Here is a 17129-nt window from a genome sequence, read left to right as displayed (position 1 = left end):
ACGGACCGACAAATTTTAGCTATGTTACTTGAATGGAGAAAAGCAGTCTCTGTGATTTAATTAATGTGATTTTTAAAGGAGAGGCTTGCATTAAATGTAACAACCGTTTTTACATCAACCAAGCAGGCCTCTAATTTATTAATTTGAGTATGATCATCAGTCTTTATAGGCACACACAGATGAGTATCATCCACGTAGCAATGGAAATGTATTCCCTGACTATGTATAATTTGGCCAACAGGCAAAATATAAAGAGAGAAAAGCAGAGGGCCAAGAACTGAGCCATGAGGTACTCCATATTTAACATTAGAGAATTAGGTGTAATATTGTTATAGCAGGCAGACTGTGTTTTTTCAGATACGTAGGACTTAAGCCAAGAGAGGGCTAGGCCAGATATGCTAAAATTACAATTTAGTCTTTCTAATAGTAAGATCCAGTAATAATAGTATCGAGGTGGAATGTGAATCCATATCAAGTATATGGTCATTTACCACTCTGTTTGTGGCTGTCTACAAAGTCTCTTTTTTCAATCTCTTCTTGTTTATATTTTCTGTCTTCTATTTATTCCTTTATTTTGTCTCATTTTCTTTCAAGGCTGAATCTATTCTGGACTGAAATAACCCAATGTTTACATAGATATCAGTAGCATACAGAACCGGCCCTGACCAATTTGGTGCCCCAGGCAAGATTTTAGCTGGTGCCCCTTGCATCGCAGTCAATTCCACCACCAATCATTATGTTCACACACAGAAACTGCATTGCTTTATATCTTTAAGATTGACTTTATTTTAGAAAAAAAACTCACATTAAAAGAAAGCAAGTGACATATTAGTATTACATATATACAATAGAAATGCAGTACTGCACAAAATGCAATTTTAAAGAAACCAGTGCAGACATAAAAAGATTCATAAATATAATATAAATAATTACACAAAAACTATATTACAGAAACCTCAGTGCAATATGCATAATGACGCATTGTTCCACAGCCACTAGGTTTGCCTTTCTTTCAGCAAAGTTATCTATGATATCATAAGACAGCTATTGTGTGACCACATGATACTAATAATGGAAAGTCCACTGAGATGTTCTTGCACCATTGTAGACCTCAGGTAGGTTTCAATGAGTTTGAGCTTAGAGAAGCTCCTTTTAGCATTAACAGTAAGAGTGGCAGAGATACTCACAGTTCCTCACATATTGGGGTAAGTTCCTGTCAGCTTCTTCTCATGCAGGAAGGTTAAGAGTTTTGCATTTCTGCAGCCAGTTCCCTGCCATCAATATCTGGCTGCCTGCTATGGGTTAGAGCAGTGCTCAGGGTTGACAGTGCTTTTCTTTTGACATGTTGGGGAAGTTGTGAAGCATTCTGTCATTCGCCTCTCCAAGGTTCTGAAATCTCTCATGTGGCTATATCCACTACCACATCAAAAATGCGGTTTCCATTTTTCAAAGTGCATTACCAGTAGGCTAATCTGGAGTCTCAAAGCTCATAAGTGCCTTTTTGTGGTTCTTGAGCGCCTTTGTTTGAGTTCAGCCTTGTTCATCTCCTTGCACATCTCCTTTTCAGTTGTGTGTGCATCAGAGAAAACAGCGTTTCTGTAGCAGGTGAGGGAATTGGTTTTTTTGAGTAAGTTGACAGCCACATCTCGCTGCATGAAGTGACTGCACCAGTTTACTCACATGGATCCTGTTGAGGATGTTATACCATATGTGCAAATAGAAAAGTGGTAGCATCCAATCTCCTCAACCAAAGAGTGCCTCTCTGACTTTGTATGTTACTGCATAATCTCTATAAACATATATATGCAGAATGTGTAGGCAATGTGACAAGATTTTGTATGGTTTGTAGTCCGAGTAGTAATGACCAATCACATTTGATTGGGCTTTGGTTTCATGCAAGTAAACAGTCCATGTTCAGAACAAAAGAAGCGGAACACAGTAGCTGACATGCAATCTTCAAACACATCCGTTATCATCTGAATATTATTTAGCTTTATACTAGCTTTATTTATTTATCTGCATTCATATATATTAAATGTTGTGTCGACCATTTCAAGTTGCTAATTCGACCGTAAACGACCGGCGTCAACCAAGATTGTTTATTGCCTGATTACTTTTTATCCTGCTTTCCCACCCGGTCTCTTACTATGATTTCAGAGTAGTTTTGACATATTTCAGGATATTCCATCTATGGGGGAAGGCTGAGAACAGTTTGAATATTTCATTTATATCTGCAGTAGCCAATGGCATCTGGTGAGCTCTTAGTTGCATCAGCTTCCACTAGGTTTGAAATGTGGGCACCACATTGGACAAAATGGGCTCTTGAGTTCTTTTGAAGCAGTCTACCCTGAACACCTTTATTCTTTACCTTAATGTTAGCACCTTTGTCATAGAGCTGTCCACCGCAGTCCTCAAAGGGGATGTTAAGCTCCTCCAGCCTTTTGAGGATGAGAGATGACAAACTTCCCACTGTTGACTGCTCTGCCACAAGAAAGCCCAGGAAATGTTCTTTAAATTGTGGTCTGTCTTCTTGTAACACAATCCTGACAATGAGAGAGCTGTTCCTTATGACTCAGATCAAGGGTGCAATCTATAATAATGGAGAGATGCTTTGATTTTTGGAGCTTTTTCCACAATTTCTTCCATTATTTTTGTGCTGATGGAGTTTGAATTCTTTTGCCCAGGCAGTTTGTGTGACTGCCAGCTCATTACTGGACCAAGTTTGGCCATAAACTCAATCTCTTTGAGAAAACTGCCATTGTCTGGTTTTATTTTATTGGGTCTGTGGGCCCCTTAAAACTATGTTTCTTTCAGCTGAATTATTGACACCAACCTAGTTAGAACTTCACATAACCTCTTTCTCTCGGCCTCAGTAATTGCCATCTCTTGCTTATCTATTTTAGCCCCTTTACAAGACAGACATCCAATACCTTCCATGTTGACATGCACTTTGTTATACTCCTGGCTGTCCTCACAGGCTTTGAGCAAGTTTGAGCAAGAGCTTTCTCTTATCAATTTCTCTCTGAGAAAACATTTTGTAGCAGAAGCAGTACAAACTATCATCTTTTTTTGAGTACATTATCCAGCTTCTTTTGAGTTTTTTCTCCACTGACTAAGACTCAGTTGAAATAGTCATGCTGACATTGTCTCTTGTCTTTTTTTTTCTGAAACATTGAACTATTATTATTTGCTACAGTTGTCTGAAAACAAACTATGTTCTTACCTTATCAGTTAAAACAGATGGCCAATCAGCAGGGTCTATCGGTGCAGCCTTTTCATAGATGTCTGATGCTGAGATGGAGGGGACAGAGCTCTTGATGCTGCATTGCTGGAAGGTGCTTAGGCGGAACAGGTGTCTGCCGGTGGCCTAGGATTTGCAGGGATGGGATTAAAATAATCTGAAATGCATCTGAAGAGAGGAGTATATGTGACCATTGGGGGTTACATTATAATAATAAACTGCTTATGGTGAAAGCTAGCCTATATAAGCACTTAAGCCACTTTATATTCTACAACATTCTAAACACAAGCAGCAAGAGTAATTACACCTTGTATTCATGCACAAAACAATTGTTCAATAAGCACTTCTTCCATGTGATGCATGCTGTTTGCCATACATATAAGACAAATCAATAACTCCTAATTAACAATGAGGATGGGAAAGGAAAAGCATTTTAATTGACTATCACAACCAGGGCTAACATTGGCTAACTAGACTAACATGTCAATAAAAATGTATGTGTTGTATCTTGAGGCAGACATTGGATTAGATGATTTCACAGTCAGTGTCACTCACTAGTTCAGATAACTCGCCCATCCTCCACAATCAGGTACGTCTAAATAAGACTAACGGTGGGTAAAGCTATGGGCAATCCAGAAAATTGGGCGTATTAAATAGGCTGTCTAGTTATGTTGTTGTTGGCTTATCTTGTAATAATTTAAAATACTAGATTTAAAATAGTATTTTTTAATTGCACCACCTTTTAGTAGATTTGCATCTGTGTTTCAGACTTGCAAATCAGCCCATAAAGATTAATGTTAGGGCCCATAAATAATCCAAATAGCCTTTTGGTGTACTAAAGTACTCTGGGTATGCTCGCACGACAGGATCAGCTTGGATGACTGTCAAAATGTCTTCACTGCTATGAATTATCGTTTGTGATAAAATGTCTACCAGTGTGCTAAAAAGCAACCTCACCAAAGCTTACATTCATATACAATTAATTTGCTGTAGTAAATATCTTTTTTTTTTAGGAAACATAATTCTTAATTAATCATTTTTAACAAAGTGTTCACTGCCAACAAATATATTTTTGTTCCACACCAGTATCCTGACAACTAATTCATGGTTACCATTTTTATATTCATGTTCAGGCAACTCAAAGCTCTTGGTTAAGATTAGAAAAAGATGGCATGGTCTTGATTAAATATTTCTGACATGAGACATTTTACCCAAACTTAGGTATTTTTATAACAAGTAATTTAGTTGCTTGGACAAAGCTGTCAAAGCATTTGACTTTTGGTCACACTTGATGCAACCTATGCTTACATTTTGCTAAAAAGAGACCTCTTGTGGCCATGTGAGTAATGACAGTCCTCTCTGAGAAGCAAAGGGAGAAGTAGCGTGATGTTACTATAAGCCTGAACTACTTTCTGCAGAGGAGGTTGGGGTGGATGGACGGGAGTGCAAACAATCATACAGTAGAGATGATAGAGACCCCTTGCTCATAGTGTTGGTCTCTTTTTACCATGACTATCCTCTTTGCATAACCTTACACCTTTTTTTGGTTGCCTGAACATAACCAGATCTTCGGTATCGAACTGGCAGATCAGAAAATGATCATGTGAATCAATTTTGTCATACCTAAAGTGTCGCTTCATTGGGATCTATGAATTGTTCTTAGTCTGGACCCTCACCTGACACCAATTTGCCTTTGGAGACCCTACCAGGGGCTGTTGCCCTCGACAGCTCCCAGGGTCACAGGGACATGCAAACCCCTCCGCCATGATTAGGTGATGATTCTTGGGGGAGGCACTGGCAATCACTGTTTCTGTATTAATAGGATAGTTTATGTGTTGTATAAGAACGTCACACTTCCTGGATTCGAAAGGTTGAGAGTGAACGTAAAAAGCAATAGAATGTATTATGTAGATGATAAGGTTGCTGACTTGTTCGCCCATGGGTGGAAAACAGTTACTACTCAAATCCAAATATGAATGTTTCTACACGGACCTGAGTCTGATTTCTGTCTGACAAAATTATAAAGCATGTGTATCCAGTTAACTGTAGTGATATGTTGACTATATGCGTCCAGGTGAATAAGGGTAGGGTGAAGCAAAGTTTTGACTGTATTTTAAGTGGTGTGCCTGTCTATGTGCTACAGGCCCCATTGCCCATATGGGATGGTCAAGCCCCGTCTACCAAATTCAGTGTGTCAGGGAGCAAATTGGAAATGCCAATTTCACTTTACACTGCTCCGTATCTTGTCTCTCCCTTACCCCTCATCCCACCACTTAGCTCATGTGTAAATGAATAAGGTCCTCTCACATGTCCACCTGAGTCCGATTTTTTGTCTGCACTACACCTCCCCGTCAACCTCTTCTCTTCTTTGCTCTTCCTTTCTCTTCTCTCCTTCTTCGCTCTTTGCCTCCCTTTAATCCTCTTCTCTCTCATTTCCCACATTTTCCTCTCATCACCTTTCTCCCCCCCTCATCCTATCTCCTCATCTCCTCCTCTCCTTTCTCATTCCCGTCTCCACTCCTTGCCCATTCAGCTGTAACCCATTTGTTATTTCTCTATGTGTATTTATGAAATATGTCTGTTTTGGTGAATATGGATTTATGCATGCATGCATGCATGCCCGCGCTGTATCACCGGCTGCAATGAACAAGCCGGGGTGAATCACTATGCAAATGAAACGATAGCTCATACAATTCCCAATTTGCATGGAATCCATTATAAATCAACAATTTCTGACACGCTCCTCTCGTCTTTCTGTTTCTGTCTTTCTCAGTATGACTACGAGGGCAGTGACATCAGTGACCTACCAGTCGACCTCTCTGTGGTGTGGAATGGAAACTTTGTCATCGACAACCCGTTCAACATTCAAGGTATAACACTTTCTTCTTTTTTAAGCTCTCCTTTTCGTTCTCGTCTCTCATATTGGAAAGTTTCACGGGGGCATTGTTGCTCGAGAGAAATTTAAATCGCTCCTGCTTATTTATCTATCTGTAATGATTTTCTGTGAAACAACAATGCCGTGTGCGCTTTTTTCCCCCCCTTTTCATAAGAAATCTGTAATTTCTTTTCTGACAGCCATCAGGGAGAAAGGTGAAAGTGTACCATCAGTTTGGAAAAACACTATTCTTGTCTCAGGGATAAAAGAAGGGCGGAGGGAGTGATTGATGGATGGCAATGATAACAAACAAACATCCAACACAGGAATTAATAGGGATGGATGTTAGCGAGGTAGATAAACAAATGGAGAAACCAATAGGCAGGAGAAAAAGATGAAGGGAAAGAAGGATGGGTGCATGACAGGTTGATAAATGCACCATGTAATGGCGGGGTGGGGGTAGATGAGAATAAAGGGATTGATAAAGAAAAACAGAAAGCGACATGGAGGGATGGCATTTATTATTTTTAATCGCCATTTGTGCATGAAGTGGAAAACAATTACCAATTCTAAATTCTTTATCAAGTGTAACATATTGGGTGGTGGAGGCTAATGATTTTAGACGTCCCATTACACAAGATAATATACAGTAAGTTGCTCTCAAGTGTGTCATACAGTCTTTTGCTTTGGAATTTCCACGTCTAGAGTCAGATTAACAAACCCCCACCTCCCACCTTCTCGACTCATTTTCCGTATGCATGTATGTCTTTACGTGACACACATGCAAGTTTTAATCGAACATCCTTTGTGTTGTATATGACCTCGTTTTGATGAAAGTCAGACACGCAGTTCATTTTGCAGATTGTTCGGAAATTAGTTGCTTGTCTGTCATGACCTAATTCTTCTTCCTGTGTTATTTTATTTAAAATGTGCTCCTTTATGGTTTTTTGTATGTCTGCGCTGAAAGGTCCTCTCCAGGGATTTAACATCCTGAGTTTGGCATGTTCTGAGAAGTCTAGTACAGCCATAAATCACAGCGCTGTGCAATCAAGCAGATGGATTCTGGACTGCAGTTTTCAAATATAGATCTGATGATTTTTCCTTATCAGAATTGAGCTCATACTGAGCTATATTACAGAACTTATAAAATGCAATGTTTCATTACATTAAGAGATGTCATATAATACTGAAATGTTAGTACAATACATTTCTGTTAATAATATTGGTTTTAATAAAAGGAAATGTTTCATCTTCTAGATGCATACAAAGGGGAACAGTGTATTCTGTTCAATATATTGTCAAGTCATTCAGTTTCATTTAGTGTAGTTATGTTAAATTATCAGTCTTTAAAGATCAGGTAAGGATTTCATGAGGTTTAATTTAGTAAGGGTGCTTTCACATGCACTTCAGTCCAACTCTGGTGTATTTGCCCATTCGGTTCAGTTCATTTTACACTGGTGTGGAAGTTGTTTAAACTCCAACTTCAAACAATAGACCTGCAATTGTTCTGGATGTCAATAAACTCCCAGGCAAATTCCTGTGTTTGTAGTACAGAAGCAAACCAGGCCAAGTGCTTGAGTGTAGCGCTGATTATGCTGGATGACATTCACCTAAACTGCCAAATAAGAGTTACCTTTCAGTCCACATGACTTCATGATTACTCCTTTCCTGTGAACACAAAACCAACCAGAACTAATAGGCAACAATGTATTATTTTTAGCCACATTGGCGTCAATGCCCTATGGATGGCAGTGTGGTTTGGTCCACTACTTTGGCTCAAACTAACCCTAACCCTAACCCTAACTCTAACCCTAACTGAGCTTATACTGAGCTTATATTACTGAATTTATAAATGCATAAATGTTTCATTACATCAAGAGATGTTATATAAAACTGACATGTCAGTACAATATATTTCTGTTAATAACACTGGTAGTAATAAAAGGAAAATGTTCCATCTTCTAGACGCACACTAAGGGGAACAGTGTTTTGTCTTCAATATATTGTTGAGTAATACAGTTTCATTTAGTTTAGTTATGTTAAATTCTCACTTAAATTCTCATACTACTCAGGTAAGAATTTCATGAGGTTGCATTTGCTAAGGATGCTTTCACATCTGTGTTTGGTGCACCTCAATCCAACTCTAGTGCATTTGCCCATTTGGTTTGGTTCATTTACGCTGGTGTGGAAGTTGTTAAAACTCCAACTTCCAACAATAGGACTGCAATTGTTCTGGATCTCAATACATTCCCAAGAAAACTCTTTTGTTTGTGGTGCAGAAAAAAACTAGACCAAGTACTTATACTGGATGACATTCACCCAAACTACCAGATAAAAGAGTTACCTTTCAGTCCACATGACTTCATGATTACTCCTTTCCTGTGAACACAAAACCAACCAGAACTAATAGGTAACAATGTATAATTTTTAGCCATGCTGGCGTCACTGCTCTATGGATGGCAGTGTTGTTTGGTCCACTACTTTGGCCCTAACCCTAACCCTAACCCTAACCCTAATCCTAACCCTAACCCCTGGGGCATATCTTACTGACTTTGTTAACCACCTGACTTTTCATCTAGCACCAGCATCAGGTCAGATGTTTAATTCATCCAATACCTGAATTTCCATCAGCCCCAGTTGTACTCTGTGTTTAGCATGCCAATGTGCTAAACTAAGATTTTAAACATGATAAAGATTACACAGTACTTGTTAGACATCACGATGTTAGCGACATCATTGTGAACATGTACTACACGGCTCAGTAACACAGAGTGTAACGTGCAACAGGATTAATAAATATCCCCCCCAAGTCTTATCTTTCTTTGTTCAGGACCAAGTGAACCAGACTGTGTCAACTCAGTTTGACAAAGAGCCTGCACCTCATTTAATTATTGGTTGTAGATCAACCAAGAACCAGTTTAGAGTAAACCACTGATATGATTTGGATATTGGTTGAAAATACAGTGAATTTTTCCTGTTATGATTATTAAAAGGTCAAATTTGAAGTCATTTAATGTAAAGATGAACTGAGTAGTCAAAGATTTCACTTGTTGGTACAATTTCAAACAGATTTGGTTCAAAATCACACAGTGTGACTGGAAATGTGACTAAATCAAAGAGAACAAAGCTCATACCAAGAAATGATGCAATCCTTGCTTTTGTTTTAACACCTAGCTACACCTCCGAATCCCTTCATTCCCTCATAGCTCACTGTTAAAGTTGTAACACTAAACAGTTGGCAGTTGAGCTAAAAACATTGAGCTGTGAGGAAAGTTGGGGGGATTTTGGTGCACTCTTGCAAACTCTTACTATTTACACTCTTTTGACACATGAAGCTCGTTCCAAGTTATCTGATAACTTTGAATAAAACCTCAATAAAGTGGAGCTTTTGACTTTGGTCCATGTTCCAGATACGAGTTGTTTTTAAAAAAAAAAGTCAAGTTATTTGAGATAACTCTTAAAACAAGCCGCAGGGATGTGCGCTACAGTGAGCACTTTGCATGTGACAACAATGGTGTTGAGCTCTTGAGAGTCTCAGAGTGTGAAATCCAATGATCTTAGAGGCAGTGTATGTGTGTGTATGCGTGTGTGTGAGTGTGAGAACTTGACAAGTATGTTCCTGCTTGTATGAATGTGAGAAAGTAGTACTTGCTACTTGGCAGAGAATTAATGCAGCATCAGAGGCCAGTGGTGTGTTCCTCCTAACAGGCCAGACAGTCTTGAATGAGTAATTAGTGTGAATCAACAACAGTGTTAAACCCCCTCCACCCCCACCCCACCACCCCCTAGATATATCACGGTCACTTTGTGCTCAAGCCTCACAGAAAAAAAACCCCATTATGATTCATATAAGCTGAGTGGTGTTAAAGGTCTAAACTCTTTTTTTTTTTTAAACACGCATTATAAAACTGTCCTCACTCATACAAATCTCATAAAGACCTTCTCCTCCTTTTTCTCCTCCTTTTTTTTGCTCTCCATCCTTTTATTAATCCCTCCCCAACCCTCCCCGTCTTTCTCTTTTCTGAATCGGGAGCCGTATTATCCGTCTGAGGCAGAGCCGCTCGGCGCTGGCCCAGCTTTGCCCCGGTGTAAAGTGGAGATGTTAATGTTAATTAAATCATTCATTTGGTTCAGATTAATTAGCGTCGCGCTACTTTTAAGCTGATCCGTGGCTAATCAGATTAGGGCGAGCGAGGGGCCGAGGCGGGCAGATGGATAGGAAAGAAGCTCTCTTTGAAGTCCGGCCCGCCGTCTGTCTGCAGAGGAGGAGGAGGAGGAGGAGGAAGGAAGGAAGGAGGAGATTCTTCCACGCTCTGTTGCTTAGTTTTTTCCTTTTTTTCCCCCTCTCCTCTTTCTGTTTTTTCATTTCAGTTCATTTCAAATCTGTTTAACTGGTGTGACAGCAAACAAACCTGTTCACAGGTTTTGGCAGGGTAGTTTAAACTGACATAATTATTATAGAGATTAACAACTGACAAATGATAACACACCAAACATATAAACACCTGTTACTTGTTTCTCTCTCTCTTTGTGACTTTCTTTCCTCTATTAGTTTCTCTCCCTCTTCCTCCTCTGTCACTCTCCCCCCGCTCTACAATCAGTCCCTCTGATTCTCTCGGCCTCGCGGGGACTCACCATCTTTAAATTCATAACAATCCTTGTTGCTGTTTTGTTTAACAAGCGCAGCTAAAAATGTCCCCCCCCCCCATCCTCCCGGCTTCCTTTCATCTCCCTCTCCTCTCTCTTCTCAGGTGTTTGAGCTTGTAATTATTTATTAATCTATTTCTTTTTTCTTCTTTTTTTAATGACTTTTTCCACTCTGCAGAGTTGGGGGAATGTTTTTTTTGGGTTTTTTTTTCACACAACAAATTATCAATTCCCTTTTGGCGTTAGAAGACATTACCTGTTGAATTAATCGCTGTAATCCCTCTAGGTCGCTTGTTCCTGTGTTTTTTTCCCCCTTCCTCTGTTTATCTGTGGAAACAGCCATTTTCTCATCGTCACAGCCTCTGAGTGGTAATGATCACCTACTGAAGGTTTTAGGTGTTATGCGGGTGATTAACATTAATTTATGCTGTTTATTCTCTCTCTCTTTCTCTCTATTCCTCTCTCTCAGGCTCACAAACACGCAAACTCTTGATTAGTTTTTAGACGTTCTTTTGCCACTGTAAAAACATTCAACACAACTCAAAATACATTTTTCCAAACTAAACCAACTGATATTGAAACTTTCTGAAAAGGCAAAAATGTAGATTTTTAAACATTTAACAACTTCTGGGATAGAAAAGGTTTCTGATTCAGCACCCACAGCAAACACCCATGGGAGTTTACTTCATTACTTAACCAGTAAATATGCTGGAGAATAAAATGCTTTTCTATTAAACACTGGTTTATTTGAATGCACCAGTAGTTATTCATTTACATACTTTTAAACAAGTTACTTCAAAACTTTATCAATCTACTTTTATTTGAAACACAATCAAAACACACATGTTACACCTGAAACAGTGTGTCAGGTTAATGGTCAGCTAACTACAGGTTATGTTTGCTTAACTGAGCTGGACCGCTACATTAACTCATAATAGTTCAGGCTAGGCTATGAGTTTAAAGTTAACCTTTTAAAAGATGCAGTCACTTCTCAGACACACTATGGTAACACACGCTGAGGCAAACGAGCCCAGATGTGGACAAGGAGTACAGTTGTATCAAGAACTGCATGTGTCCTTATAGCAGCATATTAAATCTGAGGTTCATTACACCTGAAATTGTTGAGGGACAGTTGAAAAGAAAGCAGAAGGTAAGAGATGATAAGGAGTGACAGTCCCACAGGATTAAAAAAGTTAATGTTATCCTGTGTTCCGCTAAGTTTTGACTTTAAATGTATTTTTTCATAAGGATTTTTTTTCATAACTCTCTCTGAAAAGCTCAGACATGAAAATAACTAATATAAAAAAATCACCTGAGTAGAAGAGTGGAGCATCTTTCTCTATAATACAACTTTGTCTCATCATGAAATCTAACGCCCTTGCTGCTAACTGAAAAACTGAACTCAAATGATCTCCCCCGCTGTTCTCCCTGTTCTAATCACATCATGTTTGTCTCTCTCCCACTCTCTCTCTCTGTCTCACAACCCAGCCCACCTGTACAAGTGCAGGGCGCTGCGGGACAGCTGCGGCATGTGCCTGAAAGCCGACCCCCGGTTTGAATGCGGCTGGTGCGTCCAGGACAAGAAGTGCTCCCTCAGGCAGGAGTGCACCAGCGGAGGAAATTCCCACCTACCGCTGCAGCTGGCTGAAGGCGGAGGGTGGATGCACGCCACATCTGGAAACAGCCGCTGCACTCACCCCAAGATCACTAAGGTAAGCCTGTGTGCGTGTAGTATTTCTCCATATGACACCACCCACCACGCATTGATAGGATTTACTGATAGTGTGTGCTAATGTACTTAAAGGTGTATTTATACCTGTGTTTGTGTCAATTCTCTGTTTAATGTGTTATTATAGATTTTCTGGTGTATGTGCCAGAGTGTGAATGCCTTGAATTACTCTGCTAATGATTTCTAATCTACTCTGTGCTGTCAGACATTATACACCATCAAACGTGTGGCCCGTGGGCCAGAACTGGCCCGCCCAGTTGTCCATTCCGGCCGACCATCCTTCCTATGGCATTTGTCTTCCTTCCTTCCTTTTTTTCCTTCCTTCTTTTCCTTCCTTCTTTTCCTTCCTTCTTTCCATTCATCTTTCCTACCTGTCTTCATTTCCTTCCTTCCTTCCTTCCTTCCTTCCTTCCTTCCTTCCTTCCATCCTTCCTTCCTTCCTTCTTTCTTCCCTCCTTCCTTCCAACTGTCTTTCCTCCCTTTCTTCCTTCCTTGATTCTGTCTGTCTGTCCTTCCTTCCTTCCCCCCTTCCTTCCTTCCTTCCTTCCTTCCTTCTTTTTTCCCTCCTTCCTTCCAACTGTCCTTCCTCCCTTTCTTCCTTCCTTGATTCTGTCCGTCTGTCCTTCCTTCCTTCCCTCCTTCCTTCCTTCCTTTATTCCTTCCTTCCTTCTATCCCTCCATCTGTCCTTCCTCCCTTTCTTCCTTCTTTCCTTCCTTCTTCCCTTCTTTCTGTCCTTCCTTCCTTCCTCCCTTTCTTCCTTCCTTCCCTCTTTTCTTCCCTCCTTCCTTCCATCTTTCCTATCTCCCATTCTTCCATCTGTCCTTCCTCCCTTTCTTCCTTCCTTCATTCTGTCAATCCGTCCTTTTCTTTCCTCCTTCCTTCCTTCTTTATTGCCTTCTTTCCTTCCTTCCTCCCTTTCTTTCATCTTCCTTCCTGTCTTCTTTTCGTTCCTTCCTTCTTTTCATCCATCCATCCTCCCCCTTCTTTTCTTCCCTCCTTGCTTCCATCTTTTTTATTGGTCTGGCCCAAGAGATCAAAAAGGGCTGTATGTGGTCCATGAATGAAATTGAGTTTGCGAGCCCTGCTATACAGTACACTCTTATATTTAAAGATATTCCAACTTCTTTTCCCAAGTCCCTCCCACACACAACTCCACACAAGCAGAAAAACACTGTTACACACACACACACACACACACACACACACACACACACACACACACACACACACACACACACACACACACACACACACACACACACACACACACTGTTACGTACTCACTCAACAGTCTTGTGTGCTGTTAAGGTTAATAGGGAACAGGTAGCCATGTAGACTGAAAGAGAGCACTGAGCCCAGCAGCCGGCTCCCTTTCACACAGAAACAGAGCGTGTTCCTAATCACAGAAAAGTTCAACTTCAGAGTTTGATGTCACACTGGCGGCTGATGGAAACCAGCGTGTGCTCTGACCTCTTCGCCACAGTCAGAATAAAATACAGCCACCCAAAAATCCAGCACATAGCACATTCATCAGTGCCTACACTGACTCATATGGAGCTTTAACCTAAATAATAGTTCCAACTGAAACATTAAAAGCTTTCTCTGTATTTTTTTGATCAAATAAACTATGCAGAAGTGCAGAAATGTATATAAATAAATAATCCAAAGGTTCTATCACAGATTATTGATGTGTTTTACATTTCATTAGGTCATTTTAACTATTGGTGTTCCATCATTCTTTTAATGATGGGAAATAAAAAGATGTAATTGACCTTTTTTTAGTACTGCAAAACAACAACTTTGATGCTTCAGATTGGCTTTTACAAATATAGAACTGCTATAGATAAACGTCCATCAATCATTATAATAGGATCAATAACTTTCTGATTATAATAAGACATGCAGGAGCAAACCTTAGCAGATATATTCTCCATGAAACTGCTGGTGTAAAATAAAATGAAATAAAATCAAAAGCTTTTCTGGGAAGAATATCTGATAGCCACTGCACCGCATACTGCATACTGCACCCAGGATGCTGAAAACAGCTTGAACGTGTTTATATTACCAACACATACAAACCTTGATGCTGCTCTCATCCCTCTAAAACTGGCCGTGCATGACGGCCACTTTGGCTACAGATGAAACTTATCATGTGGTTGGAAACAAAAGAGATGATGCCAACATTTTGCAAATATAAAAGGTTTGTCCGTTGCATTCATTTTTGGGGTCCATTAGACAACATCTACCATTCTGTTGCTGTTACATTCAACAGGAACTTCAGTGTGTATTGCCGTCCATTTTGAGGCAAAGTGAAGGCAGCAGACTTGTAAGTCAAGACAGTGTTACTTAACAGACTCATCATCATGGAGAGAAGCGAACAAAGAGAACCACATCATTAACAGTCGACACCAACCAAAAGAATGTCTTCCAATCAAAACTTCCTCCAACGGCGCACTTCTAAAATCACCTGCAAAGAGGAGCAGGGCTGCTTCGTCGGGCGCCGCATCATAATCTCCTCAATTTGTGAGGAGTGTAAAGTTACCTGCCGAGATCCAAGGCTGGTAAACCTTGATAGGCCGTTGCGTCAGCTCTCTTTGTTTGAAGCCCCCGTGGTCACGAAAGCCCTACGTGTCCTGAACTGAGAATGAAAGCTGCTCTATTTTAACGCACAGCTATTAAAACACACACACACACACATATGTTGGGACCTTGCGTTTGCCCTTGGCACAGAAATGGTATTATTACTCACTGTTACATCAAACTGGTACTCGAGAGAGACAGAGTCACACAGAGGTTTGTTTGGTTTTGATCCTCTTTTTTTTTTTTGGAACTGTCTTTGTTGTTCATTTTTGTATGTCACTGTCTGTGTGACTGTTGGTGTGTTTGGAAAAGCTTGCAAGGGTCAAAACCGAGCTGTTAAATTTTTTAAGTTCATTCATGTTTGTTTCTCTTACATCTTTATTTCGTTTTTCTTTGTGGATCTTTGTCCTTCTCGCCTTTCCATCTTTTGACTTTCAGGGAGCTAGAAGTAAGGGAATGTCTTTTCAAAGTCCTTAGCTATTGAAAAATACAAAGAAAATAACAGATTTCTGCTAAGACCAGTGCGGATTTTGTAAATGGGGTGCGATATCTACTGAAAAATGTAATAATCATACTGTAATGGCTTTCATTCAGTTTTTCACTTGATACAAGAGAAATCATCATTTTAGCTTCACAATACTGGTTCAGAACACACAGTTGGATCTGGGTAGTGTGATTCTGATTTTCAACCCCCTTAAGGAATTGGTAGTCTCACTTATTGTAGTAGTTTAAGCCTTTTCTACTATACTCTAAATTGGTCTGGATAAAAATAGTTTGCTGATTTAATGTGTGAGAGGATGAAGAAATGATAGAAATAAAAGGTGATGGAGAAAAAAGTTATTTTCTGTCGCTCTTCTGGCCCTGTTCTTGTTAATGTCTCTGTTGTAGTCTGAAACCTCTTCACCCGCTTAAATCTACATCTGTCATTACGCCTGCGTTCTTCTACTTGACGCCCTCAAAGTAGTGTATACCTGTTGATGCATTTTCATCTGTGTGTGTGCATTTGGTTTGTGGGCGAGTGTATGTGTTGGTGTAGACAAGGCAGAGAAGGAGAAGTAGTGACTAAGAATGATGTGTTTTTATGTTATGATAACAGCACAAAAGAGTGAGACTGATTAAGAAATGTCATAAAAAGTTATGAAAGCAAAAAGTGAAAGACATCTTGATGAGAAGACAATGTGCGTGTATATAAATAAGAATACATTGAAGTATTGTATTCATCACCATCATTATGAGTAATCATTCATTCATTATGAGTATTAATATAAGTACTATTCACTTAGTCATTTTACCTTGAACAGGCTAATTAAAACAATTACAGGCACAAATACATCAGTTGTTCTTTAGTAGGTAAACCATTCTCTGCTGATTATATAACAATAAGATGGTTACATTTCTCTTTCAGAAATTATTACTGTATGTGTAGACATTATATGGAAAGTCAATTCAAGTCCATTTACTGTTAAGTGTAAGTAGATTTAGGATATAGTTAAATGATATAGTCCTGGTTTATTAGTCATTGCAGTGCACACTGCTGTAATGCGCACTGACTGCACTGTATGCAGTAGGTGTTCTGGATAATCACCTAACTATTGCTGGCAGTAACCCCAAGTGTAAAACAGAGCATACCATCAACAGAGGCTCTTAACACATTAAAATAGCCTGAGTGGATCATATTGAAAACAAGAATCCTTTAATAGCATTTCAGTCTCTAAACACTTAATCCACTTCTGAGAAAATGTTATTCTCTATACAATATTCCCAAGTTTTTTCTAATATTTGAACATAATAACAATGCTTATAGATTATTTGCTTGTGTATGTATTCCCAAGAGAGAAAGAAAAAGAAAAATGCACATAACAAATTGAATTTCCCGTACTCCCAGTTTTGCTTCAAATGCCTTAACGGTATTCTCAAACTATCTTCTGACCACATAAACAACTTTCCCAGTTTTTAACAGCCGCTGGCCTGCCACTGGCCATGTGCTATTGGTTACCACTGAAACCACAGCAAGAATACCATGAACACACACACACACACACACACACACACACAC

The 17129-nt window shown here is 39.6% G+C and overlaps 1 protein-coding gene across 1 annotated transcript in view; it reads left to right on the top strand.

The window, feature by feature from the left end:
• The window catches only part of LOC133988238 (plexin-A1-like), a 223697-nt gene that overhangs the window by 139748 nt on the left and 66820 nt on the right, over nt 1-17129 (top strand). The window contains 2 exon segments of the mRNA XM_062427813.1: nt 6015-6111; nt 12252-12475. Of these exon segments, the coding sequence (XP_062283797.1) occupies nt 6015-6111; nt 12252-12475 (321 nt within the window).

The sequence above is a fragment of the Scomber scombrus genome, chromosome 10 (assembly GCF_963691925.1).
Source record: "Scomber scombrus chromosome 10, fScoSco1.1, whole genome shotgun sequence".
NCBI classification, from domain to species: domain Eukaryota; kingdom Metazoa; phylum Chordata; class Actinopteri; order Scombriformes; family Scombridae; genus Scomber; species Scomber scombrus.
Note: the sequence above shows the minus strand (reverse complement) of the source record. Positions and strands in the feature narration are given on the sequence as shown.